At 41.7% G+C, this 27,250-nt stretch overlaps 1 protein-coding gene across 1 annotated transcript in view; it reads right to left on the bottom strand.

Moving 5' to 3' along the window:
- The window catches only part of CDK6 (cyclin dependent kinase 6), a 141,742-nt gene extending 115,992 nt beyond the window's left edge, over window positions 1-25,750 (bottom strand). Inside the window, exons 1-2 of the mRNA XM_075143762.1 lie at window positions 25,489-25,750; window positions 22,969-23,459 (exon numbers count right to left, since the gene is read on the bottom strand). Coding sequence (XP_074999863.1) covers window positions 22,969-23,201 — 233 coding nt within the window. The 5' untranslated portion in view covers window positions 23,202-23,459; window positions 25,489-25,750. The remainder of the gene's footprint in view (window positions 1-22,968; window positions 23,460-25,488) is intronic.
- Window positions 25,751-27,250: the final 1,500 nt, after the last annotated feature.

Genomic DNA, 27,250 nt, shown 5'->3' with positions numbered 1-27,250 from the left:
ATGTTTTTGTTCTTTAAGTGTGTGTGAGGAAGGGAGACAGAGAAAGTGACAGAGAGAAATAGATGCTCTTGAAAGCGAAGTAAATAGCACTGGCTAAAGTCCGATAGTGTGGGCTGACTGGGCAAGCTTTCAACGCTCAGTACCGACTGCAGCCCTGACCTGCAACACCCCTGCTCTCCTGCGCTGGGCCTCACTCGAGCAACGACGAGCCCTGGTGCCAGACTGAATGTTTTGTGATGCAGACAAATGTCTGCTCTGATGGAACCACCAAAACTAATTTTCATTTTCAACAGAAGCCAAGATTTGTGCCCAAAAGATGAAAAGGCCAAGTACATTTTCTCACTGTGCCACCCAAGTCACTAAAAGATTCAGTTGTTAAGAGTTTTACTTCGAGGAAAAATATGCCTGACAAGACATCCTCTGCATCTCTGTTTATAGCAGCGTGCTGTCTTTTTTAGCCCTCACACTGCCATTTCTTGCTCACCTTCTTTGCGAAGGGAGATTATTTTTAATAGGCAAGGACCAGAAATGGATCTGGTCAGGCTCAGTAATTCGAACAGTATCTTGCCTTGCAGAACTTCACTTTCAGGACTCTCCTACAGTTCACCAGTTTTTGAAATACTTAACTCCTCACCAGTCCATTAACAGCTTCATCTCATTGCAATTGATTTTAAATCCAAGCTGGCCACACACTGAGCAATTGCCATTACCGAGGGAAAACACCAGCCTGCTGGTGCCTACACCAGCGCTGCCGTACCAAAGAGACTGTCAGATTCCCTCTGCAAGGGACAAGCCAAGTCACCCCCAAAACAGAAAAATAACATGGCCTATCACGAAGACAGTCGCTGACAGATAGATAGTTTAGGATCAGCAATAGCGGTCTGACCTATTCATAGTGCTCTCATGTGACCCTGGAGCAAGCAAATGTACACTGCCTTTCAGAGTCATGTACCCTGCCGTTATACAGTAGTGAGAGCTTCCAGTAAGCTTCCATAAGCTTCCAGTTCAGAGTACAAACTAAAGATGCTCCGATTCATTGGCAGTGCACGTGCATCTTTTATTAAGTGTTTTAGATTTTCTGTTGAATACCTTCCTCAGGGAAAGCTGCATTCCTTTTTAGATTCCCTAAATTGCTCAACATGTAAATAAAACTTATGTCTGAATATTGATTTTGTTTAGTTCAAATGAAAGGAGCACAGAAGTTATTCTGGACTCTCAGCTGTACCTGATGCAAGATGGGATATAACAAAATCCAGTCTTTACTCATGTGTAGCTCACAGTCAAACTCATTGTTACAGACTCCACATTTCAGTTTATGTTTTGAATTCATGCTTGTGCCAAACCTACAGGATCTAAATCTAAGTTGATCATCTCTTTCCTAGATTTAAATAAAAACAACAACTCATCTGCGGAAGATTTTACAACAGTATAAATCATTCATTCTTTAGTAGCTTAATAATCTAATCTATCTACACTTGAGACTTAATAGTGATGCCAACATATAAAAAATAACAAAGGAAATAATAACCCTCCACTCCATATAAGAAGTATTCAGCAAAAAAAAAAAGTCCTGTTTGATACTCTGTACCACCTCATATAGTTTTTTAAATGCTTGCAATATCACAGCTGTTCCCAAGGTGTTTAATTCAGCATTTTTTAAGTGGTAAGTAATTCCAATGCAAATTTGATTCCAAGCTCTTGCATTTCAGAGATGCATGGGGAAACCTAAAAAACAAGAAGCAGGTACTGTAGAAGATGACAGAAGAGGTCTACTGTTTTGATGCTTACCCTGAATTGCAGGGCCTGCTGTTCCTGAATGACCTCCAGGTTACGCTACAGCCGCAATTCTACTGGGGGATGGTGGCTGTACGCAAAACTCGGGTTCTGTTTGAATCTGAAGTAACCTTTCAGTGTACGCTAAGCCCTCAGGAATACAAGCAACCACTGCCAGACTGATAGTACTTCTGAAAGGCAAATCTAGTTAGAGCCGCTGAACAAGTAAGGTAAGGGGGATTGTTAAATGGTGCAAATACACCTGAGCCCTGATGATGTTGCTACCACTTCCTAGGAAGAAGGGGCAGTACTGGCAGCAGCCGAAAGGAGCCCAAAGCTGGTATGGTGATGGTGATGAGGAGGGAAGAGAGAGCACTAGGTGCAAAATGTCTTACTGTAGTCCTTTTACTGGCATTAACAACAGTTTTGATTAATACCCTCAGAAAAAGTATTGTTGTAGTGATTTCTGAGACACAGACACATCAAAGCCTTGTAAGAAAATACATTTCTACAACGTTTCATAGGTAGAGGTGGGACCAAATGGTCTGTGTTTCTCAAAGAAGGACCAAAAACTGACTTTTAGAAAGGGAAAACTTCCACGGTTCAACAATACTGTGAACTCCACTGCAAAAGCAAAAGAGCAGGAAAACAGAAGAAAAAAAAACCTAAAGGAAAATAAAAGGCTAAATTGGCTGAAGTTGACAATACTGATATGCACAGAGTAAATAAATAGCGTATATGCTAGTAAAGACAGCTGTTAATTTGACAACCAAATTAATACTTTTTAGTCCTTTGAATTGTGCTGTTCTAATGTATTCAAGGAATTATTAAGGAAATCTGTAGGCTTTTTAATGTAACGTGCTGTATATCCATGTATTAAACAGAAAGCAATTAGTATACATAGGAGTAAAACAGTAAAACATTGCATGGTTCACTGTCATGCCCATTTGTTTATATTTAGGTTTATTTTTATGTATCATTTCTTAAATACAACGTTCTTGGCTCTCTAGATGACATTACAGCAAAGAAAATCATTGGTAAGAGAATGAAACAAGCACCATTCTGGGAAATCAGGTGCAAACTTCCTACAGAGTCTGTTTATTGCTATGACAGCACGGTCAGTTGACATAACACAAGCTTTGACCAGTATTTTATGAAACGTTATTAGATCTGTCAGTACAAAAATGCAATTTTGGAGTTAGGGTAGTAGTGTGCAGAAAAAACCTGTCATTGATCTTGATCTTGCACGATCCGCTAGCCCTGAACTACCAAAGAACTTACGCTGTACTTAACTTGGAGTATGCAAATAACCTAAGTGACTTCTAAGGAAGTATACATCATCTAAAGCTTCGTCTCCCCTATATGCCTGGTACCTTTCAGAAATGAAAGCAGAGAAGGAAAAAAAAAAAAGAATTCATTGTCTGTGAACATGGAATGAAAGACAAAAGGCCAAAAAGGTCATTTTTCTCTTCCTTATACTCAGCCAATCATTACCTGGACAGAGCAATGTAAACCCCTGTACGCCATTTAAACCCGTACCTACTATGATAGTTGGGGTTTGTGGTTCCTGGTCTGGCTTCTCTTACCCATGCAGTGAGAACTTTACAACTTGGGGCCCTGCATGTGAGCTCCCCTTTTGCACCTCAGTGTCCTCATCTGTACCACAGTCTCTCCTTCCTAACTTTTTAATTACCTTTAGGACTTAAATTAATTCTTGAATATGGCCATACATCTCTGAAAATGACGTTCATGATTTATTCCAAAAAGTTCATCACAATATTTGTTTTTCCTTAAATTCTGAAATGAACAAAACTGTGAACTGTTGCTTTCCCAGTCTTTACCCGGGGGAACTAGAAAACAGCAACAGATATGAACAGTTCTTGTTATCTTACAAATGGAAACAGCAATTTAACACAAAATATTTAAACCGCATGAAAACAATTTTTAAAAAATGTCTACATCTGTTGAAAGAATCTGTTTATGGATTCACTAGAACTGCTCAAAATTTCCTGAAAACGGACCAGACATATCTACCCACTTCCAAGGCAAGCACAGTGGTTAGGCGGTGAACGCAGTTGCCACATTCAGCAATAGACCAAGTGAAAATCCAAAAAAGCGTCTTACATTTTGTGTGTTGATTTCCATACATGCTTGTCCTGCATGAGGTTAAGGGACATAAAAATAGACACAGTTCACAGTGCTTTTTGGCTACACTTGATATGGGGAATGACTTTGATCAGGCTTTGATGCCAGATGTATTCCCAAGAAGCCCGTGTGCCGTGATGCCAGGGGCACCATTAACTTCAGACAAAGGGAATTCCTCCATTCACTTCAGCAAAACCTAGAAGGAAGCACAGTGAACTCAACCGACCTCCCAGCGACACTGTACCATGTCCTGTTGCCACCACTCAATATGCTATGAATCACATCCCATCTGCCCAAAAGTAAATAGCACTCAGGTGATTTCCAAAAATCGAAAGACAAAGGCAATTGCTGACATGGATAAGAAAAACAAACAGGATTTGACCAGGTTTTGGGAGGCAGCCAGATTCATGCACCTAAACATTGCACTCTTCTTTATAAATTGCTTTCTAAAAGAAAAACTGAGTGGCAGAGAGTAATATATAACTTTATGAGAGAAAGAAAACAGTGAGGGGATATTTATTGTAAAACCAAAGCATCAAAACTAAGGGAATACAAAGGTAAGGTAACACTTAAATTCAGCCCGTACAGAAGGCAGATTTAAGGCTTGCAAGAAAACTAACAACTCCGTTGAACGCAGCTGTCTTTGGCTACCCATCATCAGACAGTTCAAATGCCATCCATCTACACAACAGCCTAGTAGAGCTCGCGGAGCGCTAAGTTCTCCTCTCAGCTACTGTGGAAGAGATATAACTCATGTAATGGAGCTGCTCAGGGGTTTGGTGGTTAGTCTGAACGGGTCATGTAGGCCTCCATATATTCAAGGGAAAGAAGTAGGTTGGTTGAATCATTCGGGGGCGGGGGGTATTGTCTCTCCCTGCTTGCTATGGAAGACACCTAGATCACTAATTTAGACAAGATGCTTGAATTTAACTGAATTTAGGAGAGATGACTCTTTCCCCGGAAGACCATAACTGAGCAATTTTACTTGGTGGGATTCCAGATTATGTTCAATTGATTTTTGAAGATATTTAAAAATATTCCTTCTCATGAGGAACTTAAAACAAAATGAGAGAGACGTTGACATAAAAAAAAAAAAGACACTGAAAACTCCTCTGCCCTACTCACTCAACCCCCACAGACCAGGATCAATACTAAAAACCTCTGCACACAAGAGCCTTTACCTAAGCGTCATGAAGTCAGTACATGTTTTTAACTGGCTTTGGCTCAGGTCCAGAATTTTCTTTAATTTGAAAGGGAGTTTCACCTGTGACAAACTTGCAGGATTGAGTTTAATATTCATGTTGTACAGAACAGAAACAAATGGGACTAATAAATCTTCAATAGAAATTTACAAGATTTTTCTGGCTTAATAAATTTAGCCAAGGGGCAATTGCTCTTAAACACTCGATACATAAAAAGGGATCCTCGTTTCCATTAGCATGCAAATTCCTTAGACGTTTCATCTGAATTTAAGACATTACATCTTACAAGTTTTTAAAAATGTGAACTTCATGGCTGCTTTTTTCCCCATTCACAGTCATTCACAGTCATTCACACGTGGCCATACAAGCTCCTTGGCTGTCGTGTCATTTCTTCTACTAAGCTGTCTTTTTTTAAATTTTAAATTAATTCATAGCACATGCAAAGAAAACGAAAAATGACTATTTCTGTAAGATTCTCAGATGTTTTTATCCTCCAGTTCTTCAGGTAGATGTCTAATACACGTTTCCTCCTTTTCCAGCCAGTTTACACGGCATTGTGAGCCAGCCATTTAAAGATTAATGCACACGGAGTGAAGTATTCTACAGGCTGTACAGCTTTTTAAGTATTTCCTTTAAGCTCTTGCACACATATGTAAAAGAAAACAAATTAAAGATTATTTGCAGAGTTTGGCAATGAAAATGAGGTGTTAGTAGCATTTTGAGCTGGCAATAAATTTTATTCGACTGTTTTATTACTTCGGGGCAAAGGCAACTATTTCTTTTGGGGCGTCTTTTAGCAGCAAGAGATGGGGGTTTACATTTTAATGCATGGATGGTTTTGAAATAAATTCAGCATTTTGTAAACGATAGTGTATGTCAGATGTAAATACATGACAAAACTGTATTTTGGATGTTTTGCAACAACGTCTTTCACATTTCCGAAAGAAATGAGCAAACTATAATAAATCTTGCAAAACAAGGTCTGGTTCCTGGAGCGCTAAAACATTTTTACGTCTAGGCAAATGCAAACAAAGTACATCTACCCAAGCTCTGCAAGCAAAGGAGAGCGTGCTCTGCGACGTCCGGGCAGCCAGTGTCAGCCCAGGCTGAGCTGAGGAAGATCTGAGGACAGCAGAGCGTAATGGCTGAGGCTCCGCAGCGCTAACATGGCTACGCGGCTTCCAGCTGGCTCAAAGCACCGGCAGAGCGAGTAGGCATCTGCCTGGGAACGAGGCAGGGCTGGCTCACATCTGCTTGCAAATGCTGCATGGACTTACAAAGCAGTGGACACAGATTACTTAAGATCATAGAGCAAGTCGGTATCAAAACCATCAAGCCTTAATTTGCCAGGAATTATCACTTCGGGTCTGTTGTGCTCTTACACCATTCCCTAAGCTATCTGCTCTTTCTCACTTCAGAATAATACTGGGTGAGATGGAAATTGTTCTAACCCTTTCTAAGCCATAGATGAATTGTTTTATTGATGTAATTATTTTTATTTCAAGAATAAGTCAAGAGACGTCGAGAGCTGAAGGAGTTGCTCCTCATTATTTTCTCTAATCCATCCCCAGACCCTACAATCATCCTATTTACCTCTGTTCAGAGAAACAGCACAGAAACTTATACCACAGCTGATGGTTTTGAGCCTTTGTACAGTTGACTAAATGAGCAACACTACACACCATACAGGGCCCACAGAATCAGCACAGTCTACAAAAGCCTTTTCTGTCTGTGGTCAGCTTGCCTATTCCAGTGACACACTACTTTTTTTTTTTTTTCAATTTCCATCTTTTTTCCATCTCACAGAAACAATTACCCCTCTTAGTTCTTCTTTAAAGCTTCCATTTATCTTCTATTTAAATATGTAGTCAAGGAAAAGCCAAATTTTCACACTGTGAAATATATGTAATCACACTGGACATCATTAATTATGTACAATTTTTATATTTATTTTCATGCTTATTGCACCACAGGCTTTTAATTAGGGTATCACTGGACTACCAATTATATCAACTGCTATATCGTGTAACTTCTGTGTGTGTGTGAGTGAACACTTACCAATGGCACTGGCCTACAAAGACAAATATATTTTTTTTCACCCACATGGCTAATATACAATGGAATAGCAGGAGTTAGAAAATAAAATAAGATTCCAAACTCAAGCAGTCAAGAGTAATTAAATTGAATAGGTGCAGGGAACACATTAAGGAAATGTATGATCTCAGATAGTAAAGATATGGCTGCATTAATTGCAAGGGGGAAAAAAGACATCATAAAACTGTCAAAATAAGTTAAGCGATTTAGGAACCAAGGTCCCAAATTACAAAATAACGTAGGTATTTAGGGTCATCAGTACATTTGAGAATTGTTGTCCAAAGCGTCACTTCTCCATGATTTTCCATTAGTATCCCAATGCCTAAATCGTAAGAATATAAGATTGGAAGAAAAAAATGAGACTAATTGCCTGCATTAATAAGCATCCACGCAACAGACATTTATGAGGATGCGCAAATACTGCAGGCCACAAGATGCTTCCTACCATCCCATGCAGAGCTAGAACGAGAGCTACGGCCCTGGAGCTTTTCCTTATGGCGCATTTTAGTTCGACAGCCTCACCGTCACCCCAGGTCCCTGCAGCAGTAGGATATTTGTGAAATAAAACTCCTAAGTTATTCCAGGAAGCTGACCTCTACCATTTTACACAGGATATTAAATAGACCCCAGCTGTCTCCACTTAGAAGTGACTTAGTTCATATGTTTTATAAAGGTCCATTCAGCCGCTTTCTGAGTTATCACAGAATTGAAGTGACTTTCTGTGAAGAAAAATTCAAACTTTCTGGTGATTTCCCTTACCTACTTTTCATGCAGGCATGTCTTGGTTTTCAAACATCACCACTGGCATCTATATGTTCTGAAATAAGAATCTGTGTCTGGATTATGAAAATATTTGACTGAGAAATAACTGTCTCCAGTCCATTTGGAAGAAACATACACAGTAGAGCATTTTTTTTTTTGCTGAATCCAGGAAGACACAGTAGTCTTCATTTCCATGAATGCCTCTGTACGCCAGCCCCTATGGTATATGACTATTGATCTAAGCGCAGTACAGTCCGCTTGATTTCACTTCAGAGGGCAGAGAAGTGACATGGATTTAGATTTTCCAAAGCACAAGAACACTTTTTCAGGCTTGTGAAAATGACAGTGATCAATATATTAGAAATGCCATGACAATTATGTCCATTCAGAAAATTTTAGTTAAATTATTTAAAGAACTCAACAGTCTTTTTAAGAAGGGCCTCCATTTAAAAGCTGACAAGATGATATTGCATTTTTGTATAAAGGATGTGCTCTGGGATGAATGAGTTCTGGAAGTGAGTGAATAACGCAATTTAAAGATCGCAATTTCATGCTTGAAAGAAGAAAGATCAAAGTAACCTTAAATTTTACAAGATTTGAAGAATTAAAAAAAGGGTCAATATTAAAAGGAGACACATAATCTCATCATCTCAATATTCCCTAAAGCCTTTAAAAACATATATTTGTACTGTACATAGGACGAAAAAAGCCATCTGTTTCAAAAATTAGTTCTGCTGCTTTTAAATATTGACATCCCCTGTTCAATTGCCTGCTGCAGCAGACTGTGCCCCAGTTAGGTTAAGCCATTAGATGTTTACTCTTTTGGGTATTGCCTGGGCTCTTTGCCACTCACATCAGGCTTTATAATCCTCATTTACTCTTTCCAGAATACATTTAATAAAATTTACTATTTTATTATACTAAGGAGTGAGATGGCATTTCAGTTCCAAGTTCCAATTTTCAATGTCATGTAACTTTTTAAAAACAATTAGCTTTTGGGATGGTTTTTTTCCTGGCTTGCCCTCATTCCCTTTCAATTTTTTTCTTTTAACTTTAAAAAAGAAAACTGTTCAGACATTTTTAAGGCACAGACTTTAAACTAATTGCAGTCCTACATGTCTAATAATCCTCATCCATGTTACAAAAGAAAAATTCTGAGCTTCCTGGTATAAATGCAGTCAAATCTTGACATTTTCATGGTTTTCCTCTTCCATGTATATACACACACACACAAGTAATATGCATATCCAAACAGCTTAATAGAGCAGCTTATTTGCTTTACTACAATTATATTGTCTTAGCAATTCAATAATAAAAAAAGCTGTTTTCAAGCTTTCTAAATGAAGCTATAAAAGAACTCCAACAGACACTCAACATAAAAAATGACGGAGCAGAATCTGTTAGCATTATTGATTGATTTTAATTTTGCAGGCTATTACCAAGCAATGTAGGCTGATACGTTTTGAAATTATGGAAAAATAAAACTTTAAATTAAAAAAAAACTATTCCAAAAGATAAGGGTATAGTACCACTGCTTACCAAGCACTCAGGTTTTGGATAATTCAGAGTGGAATATAAGTTAGACACCAGAATTTTCCAACGATTTGCAATTGTAAAATCACGTAATTTGCTCAAAAGGAATTTGATGCAATGAAACTATGTGTAGCATCAGAATTTTATCAATAATGAGATAATTAGCCCACTTAGTGGCAAATCCTGTATAAGACCAGTATGGCTGAGTGAAGGGAAATGAGAAAAATACGCAAGAGAAACTACATCTGAGAAAGCTTTGAAAGGTGCCTTAAACCACTTGCAGACTGCATGATTGGCCATCTCAAACACACATCTTCAGTTACTCTTCCCTTTGTAAAAGATTAAGAAGTTTTGATGGCTTCTGGTGGAGCTTAAAATTGGGTACAGGATAACCAGGCAATGCCCACCCATTCCAGCTACATCCCCTTAGTACTTTAATGCCAAGCGCAAACTAGAAGCAGATTGTCAGAAGTCAGTACATTTCACAGAAACCCACACTCTGCTATTAGGGAAAGTACATCATTTTTGCCAACTGATAAAAAAAGTGTCTTGTACAAACCCTTACCAATAATCCATATACTATAGACCGGTAAAAAAAAATACTACTAATTTCTTATTCGGTTACCTCCTCTAATTCATCACAGTTCAAGTGCCCTCTGATTTAATACTAGCTTTTTGATCCCCCACCCCCAAAATAATTTCCTATTTGCTTTTGTAACTTCTCTTAATTGCTGTACAAACTCCCTACTAGTTTTTCCACTTTCCACCTTCAAACATGAACCGTACCAACTGGCATTCTCTCACCTAGCTGTATCAGGCTACAGTTGGGTGTCCACTCTGCATTAGCCACCTGGGCTCTCCCTGCAGTCAACAAGAGAGAGGCAGGCATTTCCAGAGGGCAATTCATTCTGCTCCACAGTGGGTACGGAGGGTGATGGGATGAATTACTCTCGGAAAGCGCGTCCTCTCTCTGCACTCACTATAGGGAGACTCTAAATGACTAGGATGGAGTATACTTTTAATATTCAGATGGTTAAAGCTAGATGTCTGCTCACAATTATCTTACATTCCTGTTTTATTTTTTTTATGCATGGCTATGTGTACCTTCTGTGCATCCATCATGATATACTGGAGCAGAGTCATAAAAGGAGTAGAGAAAGTTTGGTGTCTCCCTTTGACATCCCCCACCCCTCCAGAGAGTTTGAGGAACCCATTCGTTTAAACTGTCCTGCTATATCTAGCACCCAGGAAGGGGCTATAGATCCAAAGCAGCAGCCAGGATTTCCAGTGGCTGGACAGAGCATCACACCAAGGAAAGGTGTATGTCCCAAGCGACAAAATGTGTGGCTACAAATCTCTATTTAAGTACCCACCATGTTAAATCTAAGTATTTTCATATCCTTCCTCTTGACTGTTGAATTTTTTATTACCTCCTGTTTCTTAATCTCTCTTTTCTAAAGCCTGTTGTTACTGCATCAAGTTTGGGAACTATCCCTTTCCCAAACTTGATATATCAGATTTAATTATTGTGGTCACTATGACTGCGTCTCTTGTATAAGAATTTCTTAAACCAGCTACTGCAAGTTACTTCAGGCTATGCAGAGAGTGCTCTCTCTTCCTTGTACTCCAGGAACAGCTGCTTCATTGATGGTGTCTCTAAGTTTTGTCTTTAAACCTTGTCTCATTTGTCCACTTTATTATGAACAGTGGTTGAAATTGTCCTTTATTACTGTTTTAGTAAACTTAGTTGACTTGCCAGCTTCTTCCAGAATTATAGGCTCAATATCCTTTCACTGATCTAGAGGATGGCAGAAGATTTAAATTTGCTTTTTATGACTTACGTTTTGTTCCTGCAGAATGGTCCTGCCCACTCTCAACTTTGGGTTACTGGAAACCAAGCAGTCTTTGAAATGTATTTTCTTACAGATATCACAATATCCTATTGATTTGGGACATTCCAATATACTGAAAATGTCTTCTAAAGAGACTCCCTCCTCAATGTTATTCACCTATCTGGGTTTTATCTGTAGCCACAAATACCTTTCATTTTTAGTCAGATAGGTTACCTGACTCTTCTGTGCAACTCCTAACTATTCTTGCTGTTGTACTGCTGTAGCCTTCCGTTCCAGTGTCATTGCTGTTTGTATTTTTTCACTACTGCATAAAGATTTGCTTTTGAAATAACTAACATCTATAAAAAATGTTTTAATCTGACCAAATAAAAATTAAAAGTAATAAAGCCTTCTTGATTTCTTAAGTAGAGAGACAACATGAATAATAAGCAGCATAGAATTAAGTAATGACAGGTAACTCTTTGTTTTTTTCGATGATGTTACAAACTTAAAGGCAATGTGATGAACGGGATTCCGTGCAACGAAGAGATACAGGTGCTCAGTTCTACAGAAGTACTAACTTGTCTGGGCCCTTCCAAGGATGCCAAATCTTTTAAGTTTAATGAGACGTTTAATTCTGATTTTCAGACTACAGTCATTGATTCAAACCTGTCTGGATATGGGTATTATGGCTTTGATCAAAACTTGTTGCTCAGCGTTTTATAAAAAGCAGAGATGAACATTAAGGCAACAAATTGATTAGAGATGTCTGCGAGGAAACCACAGAGATCTGTGGGTAGGCCTATCTCCATTAATAATCTAGGAGGTTATCTAAGGATAAACAACACGCTAATTAAAAGTGCAGATGCTGCTCAATCTCTATGTTGTAAAGATCACAAACACAAACAAAGTGTGCTGTTAGATAAAATTAGCAAAATGAGATTCACCTTATAACCTACTTCCTACTAGAGAAAAATAATACAGGTCATTAACTTTCACCGTCCCGAAGAAACCTGGGAATCAATAACAAAGCTTCTAGTGCTGTGCTACTGAGTAACAAGTTAGACATAAACTTCCAATCCTGTACAGCAATCAGAAAGTCTCTAATTGTAGCCATAGAAGCATTTTCTCTTGAAGAAGGGAGATGTACATAGCACTGAAATGACTGTGTCTGTGATGCAACCTGGAGTTTGGGGGTAAGCACAGCATGGCACAAATTGCTTAGGTGACCACACAGAGATAGACATCAAATATTTCAGAGGGTACATACTAAGCTAGAGAGGAATTATTTGTGGTGCTAAAAGGGAATGTAATTAGGAAGAGTAAAACAGGTCAACAGAAACTCGGAGTCCATATCAGTGAAAAACCTCCTAATGGAAGAACTACTTTTATACCCCAGTTTGGTAAACTCAATAGTTGCAGCACCTAAAATCTGAATGGTAAAGTCTCAAATGTGCATGCTTGATGGGACAGCTCTGCACTGTCTGCCTGTCCTAATACATTTTTGTTCATTTTAACATTAGGAATTTATGATTTGAACAGCCAGAACTGTTTGAATCAGTGTAGCTCTATGGACTTTAACTTCACCAGCAGAAACTGAAGCCTTAAATTTACAGCTGATTTTGGATTAGCTGGAAGATGTGGATGCAATTCCCCCGTTAGTAGCGAGTGTTAGGCTGCTCACATAGATGAACAATTAACTGTGCATATTGGTTTTCAGAACACAACACAAGAATAACCAGAAGATCTTCCTTCAACTGTAATCTTCTTGTTAAAATATTGTATATATGATGATCCACTACGGCAAAGTCAGAGCATTTAAAGATCAGAACCATCTTTTCTGGAGAATACTATCTGACTATAATTTATTGAAGGGCTGTCATTTATTATGAGACACATTGATATTCTAGACAGCCACAATAGTTTTTCTAGGAAAATGATCACCAGTGAGGGGAACTGAAAAGCAAAAATCCTATATAATAAATAATACTCTAAATCTGAAGAATCTAATTTCATCTTTAATACGCAACATAAAAAAATCACAATATATTTATATGATGAGGAAAGGGGTAGAAAGTCAAAGCTAGGAGAATGACAGAATGTGGGAATCTTACTAACTTTACTAAAAGAGATACAATTTCAACATTGGTAGAATATATCTATGAGAAACCCACCATATTTCTATTTATATGTTGGATTTTATTATAACTTTATTCAAAATGCTGTTGCTAGGGGTGTTTAAGTTTGTTGTAAACAAAAGACTTTCATATCCTATATCTGTTTTTAATATCACGGGGTTTTTAAAAAATGTATGATTATGTATTTCTGTGCATTAAAGGTTTCCAACTTTTTATAGAAACACTCATAAGGAGTCCAATTCCTTGTCATAATGAGTGAAAGTTAAATGTGACATTCAGTGGCTTCACAGCCCTCCCTTTTTATGGGGAAGGAGCAGAGTGGGCAAAGTCCTCTAAGGTTGTTTCACTTCGGCGGTAGCTGTGTCTCCAAACCAGAACTCCCCCAAACATCTAAGCACAGTCAGTACATTCCCAACTCCTACTGCCAAGTTAAAATGAAAACGGTCTTAGTTCAGAAATGATTGAGGTGGTTTGCTCTAATCAAATTAAACCAGCCAAATGTTCTTTTCAAAGGTAACTGTCTACTCTGCAGCTGTATGCAAAATACCACATCAAATGTGAAAAAAAAAAAAAAAAATAGTGATAGAATTCTATCCTTACAGTAGAGCCCTGGCTCCACAGATGAAGAGAAACAAAAGCACCAGTGCAGCTAGGAATTACATTCCCAGAAAGCTCCTAGAAATATGCTAACTTAAAAAACAGTGAACAAAGCACTGAAATTTCCAGTTTATAATTAATTGAGTTCAGGGAGAAGGGAATTCTCTGACATTGTTAAACAGCAACAGACACCTTCAGTTATTTATCATAGTGACCACACTTCAAATAGATATTAAAAGACTAGCCAAAGCTTCACATAAAAGAAAGAAAAAAAATCACATAGGCTTTTCCATTCTATTTCTCACTTCCTTTCTCTGTTTCTATCAAAACATGTAACATTCTGCACTGACTAATGTTGCAAAAGTCCAGACTCAATAGGTTTCATTTAAACTCAGTATGATTCATTTGCACTAGAATTGAGTTTTCAATTATTAAATATGGGAAATTCCTGCAAAGATGAATTCATATGCAAGTTATTTTTTTATTTTCTTTTACTAAGAAAAGATCAGCCACCTGTTAATGATAATCCAGAGTGATAACCCGTCAGTGTTTGTATGAATGCTTTTAAAACGGTATGGAACTTTTTGCTAAATTTGTAAATTGTTTGCTAGGTATGTCATGGGAAATCTACCCCAGGGCAACTCTACCAATATCAGCAAATTGCCACATTCCAGTACACTCTGTATTTAGGTATCTGAAATCATCACTTGGTCCTAAAATTATGTGGGATGCTTTTTATGCTAGAGACCCATCTTCTTCTAAAACCCTAAAAAGACATCTAAAGCATCATATGGAAGAGTTTCTTATTACTCATATAAAACATACTTTATTCCGCCTAAAGAAAACACAACTTGTTAGAATTTTAAGGCCTGATTTTAAAAGGATTATTTAGCGGAATATTCCCTTGTGAACATTTTCTAAGGATGGGACAAATTTTCAAAGGCTACGGGTAAATAAATAAATAGGAAAATCAATACAATAATTTAGATGCAATGACGTATTTTGAAACAGTTCGGAAATCGACAGTCACATTTCCACTCTCTGACAATCATCTCATCAAAAGCTTCCCAAATAGAGGTTTCCCAAATGGAAAATGTCAAAGTACACGATGGAAAAAAATACTCCTTGGAAAATTCTAAAGTGGTTTGTTTATTAGATACAAACGCTTTATAGTTTAAAGGTATAGCTGTTAAATAATCATGCATGCGTAATTTAAAATATTTTTCAGAATATAAGAAAAACATATGAAGAACTGATACAGGATGAGAGATTTCCTCTCTTTTGAATGAAAAAACACATCTTATTTATAGATTTATATGGGCACAGTTATCCTTTGATAATTTGTTAAATCATTAAGAATCAACTTGTTCAGCAAAACTGGAAAACAACTAGATTTCATACAAAGAGTAAAACCCAAATGCTCTATATACAGCTGCAAACTTTTGGAATGAACAGCAACTTCTATTTTATTTAGGGTTATGAAACTTTATAAAATAATTTTAAAACTTCAGAACTAAATTAAGTCAACTAAGAATTACTACAAAGACAAATTACCACTCTTGATGCCAAATTCATGTTACTGCTATATCAGGATATTTATTCTGCATTATTTATTCTGCATTATTTATTTTAACTTTTAATAGAAAAATTCTCTGGAAATAAGGCTTCAGTTAATGTAATACATGAATAAGAATCAATATCTATGATTCATATTCTTATGTATATCGTCCCTGACCTCTATTCAGAAAAGCATTTTAAAATTCAGTGCACACTTAATATCATAGCTATTTCTATTTGATAATGCACTTACATCTAAACTAACTAAACTTGAAACAGTGGCTTAAATCCCAGTGAGTGTACCTGAGTGACTCTCTTCTTAGTGCTTTGCTAAGTCACGGTCTCCAGCCTATCCTCTCTCAAACCCCTGGAAAGCGAGCACTTTCCTTCTCCATGCTCTGTTCTGCACTTCAGCTGGCACCGAGGTACCATGAAGCAAACTGGAAAGTCCCAATTAATCTACCCTGGCCCCTGATGCTGGGGTGGAGCATCCACTCTCCTGTCCTTTTCAAGGCTCAGTTTTGAATCCTGGACCCTACTCCATTAACCCAGGGGATGCTGACGCTTTGCCTGGCAGTCACAGGCTGTCACCAGCAACTGTTGTGGCGAAATGAGTTTGTTTTCCATTCTGGGAAGGGTCCAGCAAGACTAGATCTCTCCAAGAACAGCAGAGACACCACCATCCACAGATTTAAAGAAGGAAGGGAGCACTGGACATAATCTAAAATGACTAACATTTACTCACACAAAGACTGGAAACATGTTTTTTGTAAAAAGCTTAGATTCAGAATAAGATAAAATACTTTTTGAAGAAAGCTTGTACTCACTCCAGAAACTGAATTTCCTAAGGCTCAGAAAGCTACTCCATATTCAACCCTTCCTTCCTGACATGCTCTTATCTTGTCCTATTTCTGGCAGACCATGTATTCAAACTAAATCATCAGATCCATTACTAATAAACAATTCATATGGACAGGAAGAATATCACTTATTTTCCCTGTACGTGCTTATTCTGTGTACTGTAGGGTTGCAAGCAGATGATGACAGGCCAGCATTCATGTACAGTCACTTCACAATGTCCTCTGCCAACTTAACAAACTTCTCCAAATCCCACCTACTGCCAAACCCTGTTCAGTGTCAGCCATATCATTCCTCTTTGCCCTCTTGCCACGAAAGAAGCCACCTTTCCAGGTAGGCAGTCCCCCCCTCCCCAAGACCTTTGCAGTGTTCTTCCTCGCAGTGGCCGGTCAGTGCAGGGACCATCTCCCTTCCCCTCCGACCACCACCACTCTCCAGCCTGGAAATGCCTCTCTCCCGCCAAGGCATTTCCCGTCTTCACATCTGCCTTGAAGACCATCCTGTTTGTGTTAGACTAAAACTGACTCTGAAGCTCATTCAGTTTTTCCTTCCCATTACTCATCCACCTCTTCTACCTCAGCTGAGACTCATCTGCCACATTAATCCCTTTAACCTTGGCAAGTTTCGAGTTCAGTTCCTTCTGCTTCACTCCATCCCTGCATCTTATTTTACTCTTTCCTTGTGCAAGACAATCCCTGTACCTAGCAATGTAGAGGTAACCATTTCTTTCCCTCCAAGGGCCTGCCAGATGCCATATGAGTGGTGCTACACAAAAATAAATTGTATCGCACAATACAGCACACTGCTGATCTGTAAGAATGATGTCACACACTAGAAGTTTAACATTACCTTGGCAGAAAAAGGAAATAAGGAAGGAAGCAGAATTCACTGGAGACAAACACCCCCAAAAATAGAAATGTTTCACTTGACGGGATGGAACATCTCAATGATTTTGAGAAGATCATCCTTTAAACTTATTAACAGTACAGTAATAAAGCCAGCAGCCAATATCAGCATCACCACAAACTGGAAAGAGAAACAAAATTAGCTACTGCTTTTTGAAATTCTTTTCCTTCTGCACGTTCCCATATCATTTCAGTTTAACAAACAGAACAAAGCAAAACAACTACAAGTTCAAATTGCCTTGCAAATGGTTAGCTAGGTATTGATGACCTGCTACAGATAAGTCTGAATGCTCTATCAAGTTAGACAGGGAATTTTAAAACACTTATAAAAATACACCTTCTATCTTTGTATAATGCAGTTTTAAGCACCAAGCCATTATACACTTCTGGGACCTTTGAGCACAGCCAAGTGCTGGTCTTTATGTCAGGGCACATGGGGATGGGGGAGTCAATCGTGCCCCAGCCTCTTCCCCCCACACTCAGGTTGCCTTGCCAAGGGCATCAGTTGATGGGCTCCATCAAGTACTCAAGTGCAAACCAAGAGACAACATGGACCACTGGACTGCAAAAGCAGGGAAAAAGCAACATGACAGTATTGCTGTACCACAGAGGGCAGTTTACAGTGTCATTCAAAATTTTTAGCAGGGCCTGTTGTGACAGGACAAGGGGGAATGGCTTTAAACTAAAAGAGGGTAGATTTAGACTAGATATAAGGAAGACATTTTTTACAGTGAAGGTGGTGAAACACTGGCACAGGTTGCCCAGAGAAGTGGTAGATGCCCATCCCTGGAAACATTCAAGGTCAGGTTGGACGGGGCTCTGAGCTCAACCTGATCTAGTTGAAGACGTCCCTGCTCACGGCAGAAGAGTTGGGCTAGATGACCTTTAAAGGTCCCTTCCAACCCAAACTATTCTATGATTCTATGATGCTATGTTTATCTTTCAATGGATATAAAATAACATAAAACGTTGAACATGGCATAATTGTGCAAATACTCATAATTACTGGGTTTCCCCCACACTGATCCGTACAACAAAAAGACTGAAGAATAGAGTAACACTTCCAGCTAGGTGGGTCATTCTGTTGAACCTAAGTCAATTAGCTGCAAGTTAACAGGAAGGAGAGAACTAAGATTTTTAATTCCTTATTATATGGTAATGATAACCTTGAATGGCAAGATTTCTGACACTTACCTTTGCAATAATAACACAGATTAGATTATATTCTAATAGATTATATTCAATATAATTTTGGTTATTTTAAAATTGAAGACTTACTAACCCATGAAAATACTAAAAAAGTTGTATTTATCAAAAAACTATGAGCCAGGAAGCAAAAATATACAGCTTTGAAGGTTTGCTCTATTTGCTTAGGGTTTAACACTATTAAAATTGTTAAATATATATATGTTAGAAAACAAGCACAGCAAGAATTACAGTATTCTGTCTTGTATATCACCTTCCCAGAGTGCAAATTCACAGTTTGATGGATGATTAACATTGGGGGAAAATTATCCATCTGATTACCAACAGGAGAGAGATAAAATGAACACAATATATTGCTGAATTTAGCATTATAATCACAAGAAGAATTTTTACAGATATATTGCAGCAGGGAATACTCCCAGTTTTACACACAGGAATTTCCTGAATCTAATATGTCATTTATTCCTGGCAAAGCCTGTCCTTTGTCTACATATATTTCATTTTTCCCAAACAGAACAGCACTAAGCTACATAAGTGCTGGACCAACATTTGCCAGATTTAACTACTGTATATAGTAAAGCTTTAGTAAAGCATTACATCTTATTATCTGAAAGGTGAGCTAGAGGAGCACCTTAATCATCCTACCAGTTAAAAGGACATTTCAAAGCCTACAACATACCTCATTTTAGAGCGATTCACAGTAAGATTTACTCTTGAAGATTCTATTTTTCACTTTGTTTTGTGAAGATAAATAGAATAGAGTAAGATGTCCTGAGGGAGGGGAACTCTATACAAAGGCAAATGTGAACAGGAGAGGATTTTAAGCACATAGCAATCATCCTTTAACTGTATTTTCCCCATGCCTTTCTGTATATTATTTTTGACAGCCTTACAAAATTTTAGATCAGTCCTCCAGGCCTTATTTCCATTATATATATATTTCCAGAGACTTCCAGTACCATCACTTTTCTGATGAAGATTAGACTTCCTTTCACTTCTTATCTTAAACCTTGTTTTGCTTTCTTCTGCAGTGAAGTCTTATCTATCCTCATTATCTATTGTTGTAAAAGCAACTGTGCTGCGAAAAATGCATCTCTTCATTGTACGAATATGGAAACGATAGACTTGGAGAGAAGGAACGCAAAACAAAGCTCTCATAATTAGCGAGCAGTAGCACGGAAAAATACGATAAATATTTTGTTTAAAATTATTCTATGCTATTTAGACATTTCTACTTTATGGAGAAAATTCTCTTCCATCCCCAATGCCAATCACTAGAAACCAGTTTTGGCTTTCAGCGTTTCTCAGGATTTTAGAGGAAAGGAATCTACGACCACTATGACAAACCTGGGCTGCAGTAGCAATGCTGGTCCTGCGACATGGCTCTGCGACCAACAAGGCCATGGAGCTCCACTTCTGCCTAGCAAGTACCTGGTCTTTTCCTTACCAAACTGTTCTTCACGTTCAGCACCACTTCATGGAGACAGAGAAGCCCTGGCCTGCTGAGCTCCTAAATGTACCCGCTGGAGATGCCCGGACCTACCATTTGGGTTCGGCATAATGACATGTGGCCAGTGATTTCTGCCATTGCTGTCAGCTGATGCCAGAGTACCACAGCCGAGAACAGGGTGTATGTGGCTCCTCTGTTTGAAGTCTGTCTAAATTTTGACTCACAGAATGACTGTCGGTTTGCATTGAGCGACTCATGGATCACACATGCCATTACTCAGAGGTAACAGATTCAACATTATATCTGCAGTTCTCACTTATTTCTCTCAGGCTAGTTGCCCGTAATATTCAGAAAAAAAGCTAGACGTTCCCTGAAAATCAAAAAGTTTGATTTCAAATACTTGTGTTGTTATCCCAGTGCTCTGAAAATGATGTACACTTTAATCCAGTATATAGACAATGCATTTGCCATTATTTTTATTTACTAGCCTGGCCATGATACCAGTTTCCAGAATGCATGCTGAAACATTTTTGTGAGCATAATATGTTCAATAATTAAGTACAGCTAGGTCAGCTGCTTAAAATTGCAGATCATCTTTAACAGTATTTCCTTTTCTGAGTATATTTACATAATACAAAAATAGACCTTTGATTTCAATAAATTACAAACTCTTCTACTGAATTTTGTAATGGAACTGGGGCATTTAAATATTTTCAAATAATCTTTCACTATAAGGATACGATTTCAGTCACTCCAAAGTGCTACTTATAGCTTCATCTGCTCTACAGATTAAAAACCTGCACAACCGAGGTGAGTTTTTAAATAGCATTCCTCCCATTTAGAAGAGATAATGTTTGAAATTGCTTCTCATATTCCCCTGCCTGTTTGTGCAAAAAGGCGTGCAGCCGAGGTCTCAAGCATCCTGACACATCACAGCCCAACCCCTTGCATCTGAAATGCTGCTTATGGCAAAAGGTACAGGCTTCACAACACCACTATGAGGACCTGGAACGCACTTTCAGAGATTTTTATATTGAAACTACATTCTCATATTACTGGTTGAAATACTTACTGCTTGCAGAGAATGAATTTTCATTCAAACTTGTAAAAATATTTTAAGCTTCAATATATTTATGCAACCCTATGTTGAGATTGCACTGCACTTAAACCCAAGCAAAACAAGCCTGCAGCTGCACAGTCAGTTAATCAAATAGCTCTTTGGAAAACAAGAATTTTATTTTTCATGATTTTTCTGGATTCGGGATTAGAAAGCTCTTAAAAAAACCTTTTAATTCATATGGAAAGATCTCAATGGCAGAAAAATTGCAAATGTCTAAACCTGGACAACTAAATCCTCATTTACTCTCATAAATTATTGGGCTGGATTTCAGAGATTTTGAGAACTCTCAATTATCTCTACTGCCAAGGAAGAACTTTGTGTGCACTCCTCTGTAAACCAAGCCAGCACTTTGATTCAGTGATCAAATATGACACGTTGTCCGCACAAAGCTACCCCCACTTTTGAAATGTATTCACTAAGCCTCTGGCATTACTAGGTGCCAGTCAAAATAATGGTTATTAACCAAATTGTAGAATTGCTTGATTAGCAATGGAAAAGTGTGAATTGCAGCCTGCATCCCATTCCTCACTGCAGTGAGACCGATGACGCATATTCCCTTATCAGTATTTCAGAATACACATGCTTTGCCTATTAAGTTTAGACAGAAATGAGACTGTTGTATTACGCTGCCTTGAGATGAACAAAAATGAATTTACCTCTAGCTATTCCCTTTTGTATTTTAAATATTATTCTCTGTCTCACCTTTCCTCTTGCACCTACTATAAACCCCCTCATCTCAGACCCTAAAACAGGAGGATCACAGCTACAAGCTATTTTGAAGGTCATCTCTAACTTCAGAGTATCTATTTCTCTATGACTGAAAGAGGCTTGGTGTTAGTAAAGTATAAAATATTTTCCTTTTGCTACGCAATATGTGCGTACAATAACGCAAATAACAGGAAATATACTTGTTAATACAGCACCATCAGCAAGATGCTGACCAGTTTCAAATCATTGCATACCTGGGTATCTGCAAAGTGAAGCTTACTTCTTAAAGTTCATAATATTAATAAAAGATGCTCACAGGCTGTTGGAGGTTTCCAGCTACAGAAAAATGTAAGAGGTTACGGTAGGGCCAGCCTTACCATTGAGATTATCTGGTCATTTATCCGGGGTTTATGGTACTGACATGACAGAAAGGACAACCTGGGGCCATTGCCACCGTTTTGCAAGCAAGGTCTGACGTCTGTACTGTTGCACTCTTGGTAGCACAGTCATCAGCATGCGGTGAAATTAGTACCAGTCAAACAGTATTCAACCGTAAGGCCGCCTGCAAAGCTTGAAGTCTTAAACTGTTACTTCTCTTTAACGCGATTATCTACAACTCTATAAAAGCATCTAAAAAGGTAGAACGCACATTCCACTACCGCTCTCATAATCTTTGCCATTTCGATAATGAATAGAGCTGCTAAAAATCAGCTGCAGCTGGCAGAACTAATACCTGAGACAAAACCAGGGAGACGTTGGGTTTTTTTCATTCTCTCTTATGCCTGAGGAAATAGTGTATATATGGCTCCTTGCCCATCCACTCAAACACTTAAGTCACACACCTATGCCTCTGGAGATGGGTGTTTGTGTGTGTGGGAGGCAATGCACAGGGATGAGGTGAGGTCTGGCAGGCAGCACCATGGCCTGCTGAAACTTCAAACCACACGTCATGTACACAGTTTAGTGCTCACTTCATCTAGAAACCCAAACTAGTGTCCAGTCCATTTATGTACCCAAACTCTTGCTTGCCCAATTCATGTACTAAAACCAGGACCCTGCTGATCGGGACACCTGCCCCACTTCCTCACCTGACCACGTTGGGGTGCTCAAACGTCTCCAGGTGCCTCAAAACTGCCACCTCCCGGATGGTGGACAGTGGCATCCCCTCCTCGCTGGTCTGCACCCGTACCCGCTTCAGTGCAACAAAGCGACCTCCGTTCTTCAAGTCTCGGGCTTTGAACACCTTCCCGTAGGCTCCTTCCCCAATCTCAGCCACACATTCATACTGCTGGTCAGCCAGGTTTGTGCTGTCCTTATCCATGCTGGCGCTGCTCCTCTTCCTCCCGTGCTGCAAGTGCCTCGGGGCAGCTCTTGGTCTCGCTCGCTTTCTGAAAACTAGTACTTCGCTCGCGTTGCAGATGCGCCACGCACTTGGTACCTCTGTCAGAGGGGCAGTAGGAAGCTCTTGCCCTCCTGTTCTCGTTCCTCTTTTGTACGGGCCCCAATGTGCCTCCTCGTTCGGCCACCGGGAATTATCATACAGTCTTTGGGAGCATTGTCTGTGTAAAGCCAATTAGATCTGGAGGACAAACCAAGCAAGAAAATTGAGTTTAGTTTATTTCACTACTTTGCATCGTTCAAAACCTGAGAAAATTAAGCTAATATAGTAGATAGCTATATGCAAAGCAAAAACGTGGTACAAAGGAAGAGGTGAACCACCAGGGCGACACATGTATCAACGTTCCTGCATGGCTGATACAACATTACATAGTTATCATGGTCTGCACAGAGGCTACAACACACAGCCACAGAGCAACCACGCGCTGTGGGATTTTACTGAGCAATGGGCTGAATACGACGATCCTGCGAGACCTGGATGATGGGGATGGCAGAGCTAACTATGCACATGTGAGAGGAAGTTATATCCAGGAACTTATGTCAGGATTGCAGGACTTAAAGGCTTCTTCAGCACACATGGTGGGGTCTTGGAAATATATCCCATGCTATATTACTGTTACTTATTTCCAAATGATAGCACTTGGAGGTTTTAGCCTTGATCTGCTCTCCCCTGTGCTAAGCCCTGCACGAACACATGGCAAGAGACAAGTTCCTGCCTCAAAGCGCCTGTGGGGAGGATAAATATGTACACACTTAAATGATGATAATAATATGTTACCGAGCATTGTGTGCTAGAGGTAGGTTCAGAAATGTACACTTTAGCAAACTTATGAACATGCAAAGGTTTTGGCCGTGGATACTGCTGCCACTGGATGTGTGACTGGCAGTTCCTTGCAGAACAGCGTGATGAAAGATGGTCTTCAGGAACAGCACGCTCTGCTGTGTAGTGCATGAGGCTGGAGAGCAGAAGCGCTTCCTTCTGCGTCCAGTTTCATCCACACTTTCTGCAGGACTGTGGGCAAATCCTCTCCCCTCACAAAGCTCCACATCGATCCTCTCCTTTCCCCCTGCCCCTTTTTAATACAATGATATTGTGACCTCCGGGGCTGTAACCCTCTCCTACACTGCATTTTTACCGTGTGAGGATTAAGTGCCCCAGATAGCTCAGCCGGGGATCCCCTAACTGGAACCCACACACAAAGCCAGAGGTATTTTTTACATTTATGCTGATCTTACACCTTAGCTGCAGTGAAAAGAAGAGCAATCTGAGGGAAACCTTGCCCGCTGCTCACCACTTTTCCCCGGCTGCAGCCAGAGGCACCACGCTGCCCCGCTGACTTCAGCCGCCGCCGCCAGCTGCCTCCGCCCCGCCCCGTCCAGCGGGCAACCCCGCGCCCCCCGCACCTCCGCGCCCGCGGCATCTCCGGGCGGCACCGAGCGCGGACCGCCGCGCCTTGTCCCCGCCGCCGCGGGGGACACCTGCCCCGCAGCCCCGCGGGGCCGCCCGCGCCCCGCATCCCGCACCCCCGCGCCGCGCCGCTGCGGAGGGCGCCCCCCGGCGGCGGGCAGCGGCGACGCGCGTGTGCGTGGCCGCGGGGGCGGCGGGCCTGCCTCGGCGCGGCCGCCGCGCCGGGTGGAAAGTTACCGCTCGCCCTCCCCGGGCACGGCGGGATACCGAGGGCGCCCCCGGCCCCCACCCCCCGCCTCGGGACCGAGCTCCCCTCCGCGGGCGCCTCACACGCGGCGGGCGACACGCGGGGAACCGCGTCCGCCCGCTTCCCCTCAGGGGGCGGAGGGGGGGGCCCGGTTCGGCTGCTCGGCAGGACGCCGAGGGGACCCCCCCGGCGGCTCCCCGGGAGGGCAGCCCCCTCCCCCGCGGCCCCCTCCACGGCTACCGACACGGGGGGCACCCCCACGCCGACCCTGATGGGGGTGCGGCGGCACCGCGGGGCGAGCTGCCCCCGGCCCCGGCCGCCGAAGGGACGCGTCCGCGGCGCCGTCCGCGGGGGGGTGCGCGGCGCGGGCTCCCCGGGCCGGGCGGGGGGCGGCGTGCGGGCCACGCCGCTGGGCCGGGTGCGCGGAGCACATGGGCGCCCCGCGTTACCTGGTGTGCGCCACGGCCGCCTCCACCGCCACCAGATCCCCAAATAATCCTCAGCCCCGGGGGGGGGTGTTGGGGAGGGAAGGGGTGAGTCCTCCCTAAAACAAACCTCCCATTGAGCGAGGCGGGGTGGAGAGCCGGCCCGGGGTCTGCCCCTTCACATGGCGATGTCTCCGGCAGGTCCCGGCAGCGGCCGCCCGGGCCACACAGGTAGCTGCTCCGCGGCTCGGCCGCCCTCGGCTCGCATCCTCCTGCCGCCGCCGGGCTGCACCTTGGCGCAGAAGGCAGCTCGCACTCGTCCCCCAGCCCGCTCCTCCCGCCCCCACCCTGCCCGGGGAAAATGAAAACGCGAAATAAAAATCGCGGCCGGCGGCCCCCGGGGAGCTGCAGCGCCGCGACCGCAGCCCCGCCGGCCGCAGCCTGCCGGTGCGGGGCTCGGGCACCGGCCCTCGGCGCTGCCGCTGCTCTGCCGCTGCCCCTGGCGCTGCGCTGCGCTGCGCTGCCTCTCCTCGCTCGCTCCCTCGGCCTCTGTTCAGCCTGGGAGCAGCAGCAGCTTGCTTTTTTTTTTTTTCCCTCTCCTCAACTTTTTTTTTTTTCCCCTTGCTTTCCCACGCTGGCTGAATGTGACTTGACCCCGTTTCAAAAAAGTTTGACATAGTGCTTCAACATTTCCGCATTCCTCCCCGACTACAAAGGCTGCAGCCGCCTCCTTCTGCTTTCTGTCTCTGCTCTCTGTCTTCACACTCAATGAAATCCTTCATGTGCCTCTGCCAAAGGCAGCCGCATACCGCAAGGGTCGCCGCGAGCGCCGCGGCCAGGCATGGCCCGGGGCGAGGCGCCCCGGGGGGTCCCGGCAGGGCCCGGCCCCGGCCCCGGCCCCGCTGCCGCCGCCGCCGTGCTCGGCGCTGCACGGACGCGGGCTCAGCCGGCTGCGGCAGCACTGAGAAGCCTGACTCATTCCTAGGGCTCGGTGTGCAAGGCGCTGGGAAATAACCCTTTTGGGGTTTTGGTTTTTTTTTTCCCTTCCAGGGAAATAACCATTTTTTTTTTCCTCCAGAAAAACGCGGATTCTTCTGTGCTTTTTTGCTACTTTGCATTCACCGAGAGCGCAGAGCTCCGGCAGGAAGTAAGCGCTCACGAATGCTTTCGGGAAGCATCAAGAAACTTCATTGCTGAAGAACAACCCCCCCCAGCAAAGTCTTTGCCCGGACAGGCTTGCAGCTGGAGATGCAGGGGGCAGGGGGGCGAGGAGGGCAGGGTGTGCGGAGGAGCTGGGCACGGCGTCAGCCCGTTCTCTGATGCGGAGAACATTTTTTAGGGACCCGATTCCTACAAATATTGAAATTCACCGTGAAAAAAAAAAATCACAAACCAGATGCCTATCTACTCTGTCTCCATGGGGGAAAACACACATCTGGAGTGCCTAATTCCCAGTTCTCCCAGCTGGTACCCTCCAGCACATGCTTTTCTGGACCTCAAGGATGATTATGGTCCAGCTCCAGAACCAGCTCTTATGGTGGTTTAACTGGGAGGGAGTGGACCCAGATGCCCTCTTAGAACGGGAAGTGTAATTTAACTAAGTGGGTTTATAACTCAAGAAGTGTATGTCGAGGACGTGGCATCATACGCCGATTTAGAATAAGTAAAAAAATAGATCTAATACTGTACAAACAAAAAGAATTTATATCACAAAGCGGCATATAATATAATTACTCTATCTGGACTCACGGGGCTACCAAGCACATATGAAATCGTATAGATTAAATAAAATTTGTTTTCCTGGCTTCAAAACTGACCCCAGCAATTCCACATGCCCTTCCTAGAGGAAGGAACCTTCTGAGAGGTTTAGAAGCAGCAGCTGGGGGGCTGGT

The sequence above is a fragment of the Calonectris borealis genome, chromosome 2 (assembly GCF_964195595.1).
Source record: "Calonectris borealis chromosome 2, bCalBor7.hap1.2, whole genome shotgun sequence".
Classification (NCBI taxonomy): Eukaryota; Metazoa; Chordata; class Aves; order Procellariiformes; family Procellariidae; genus Calonectris; species Calonectris borealis.
The sequence above is the reverse complement of the archived record's forward strand: the minus strand, read 5'-3'. Positions and strand labels throughout refer to the sequence as shown.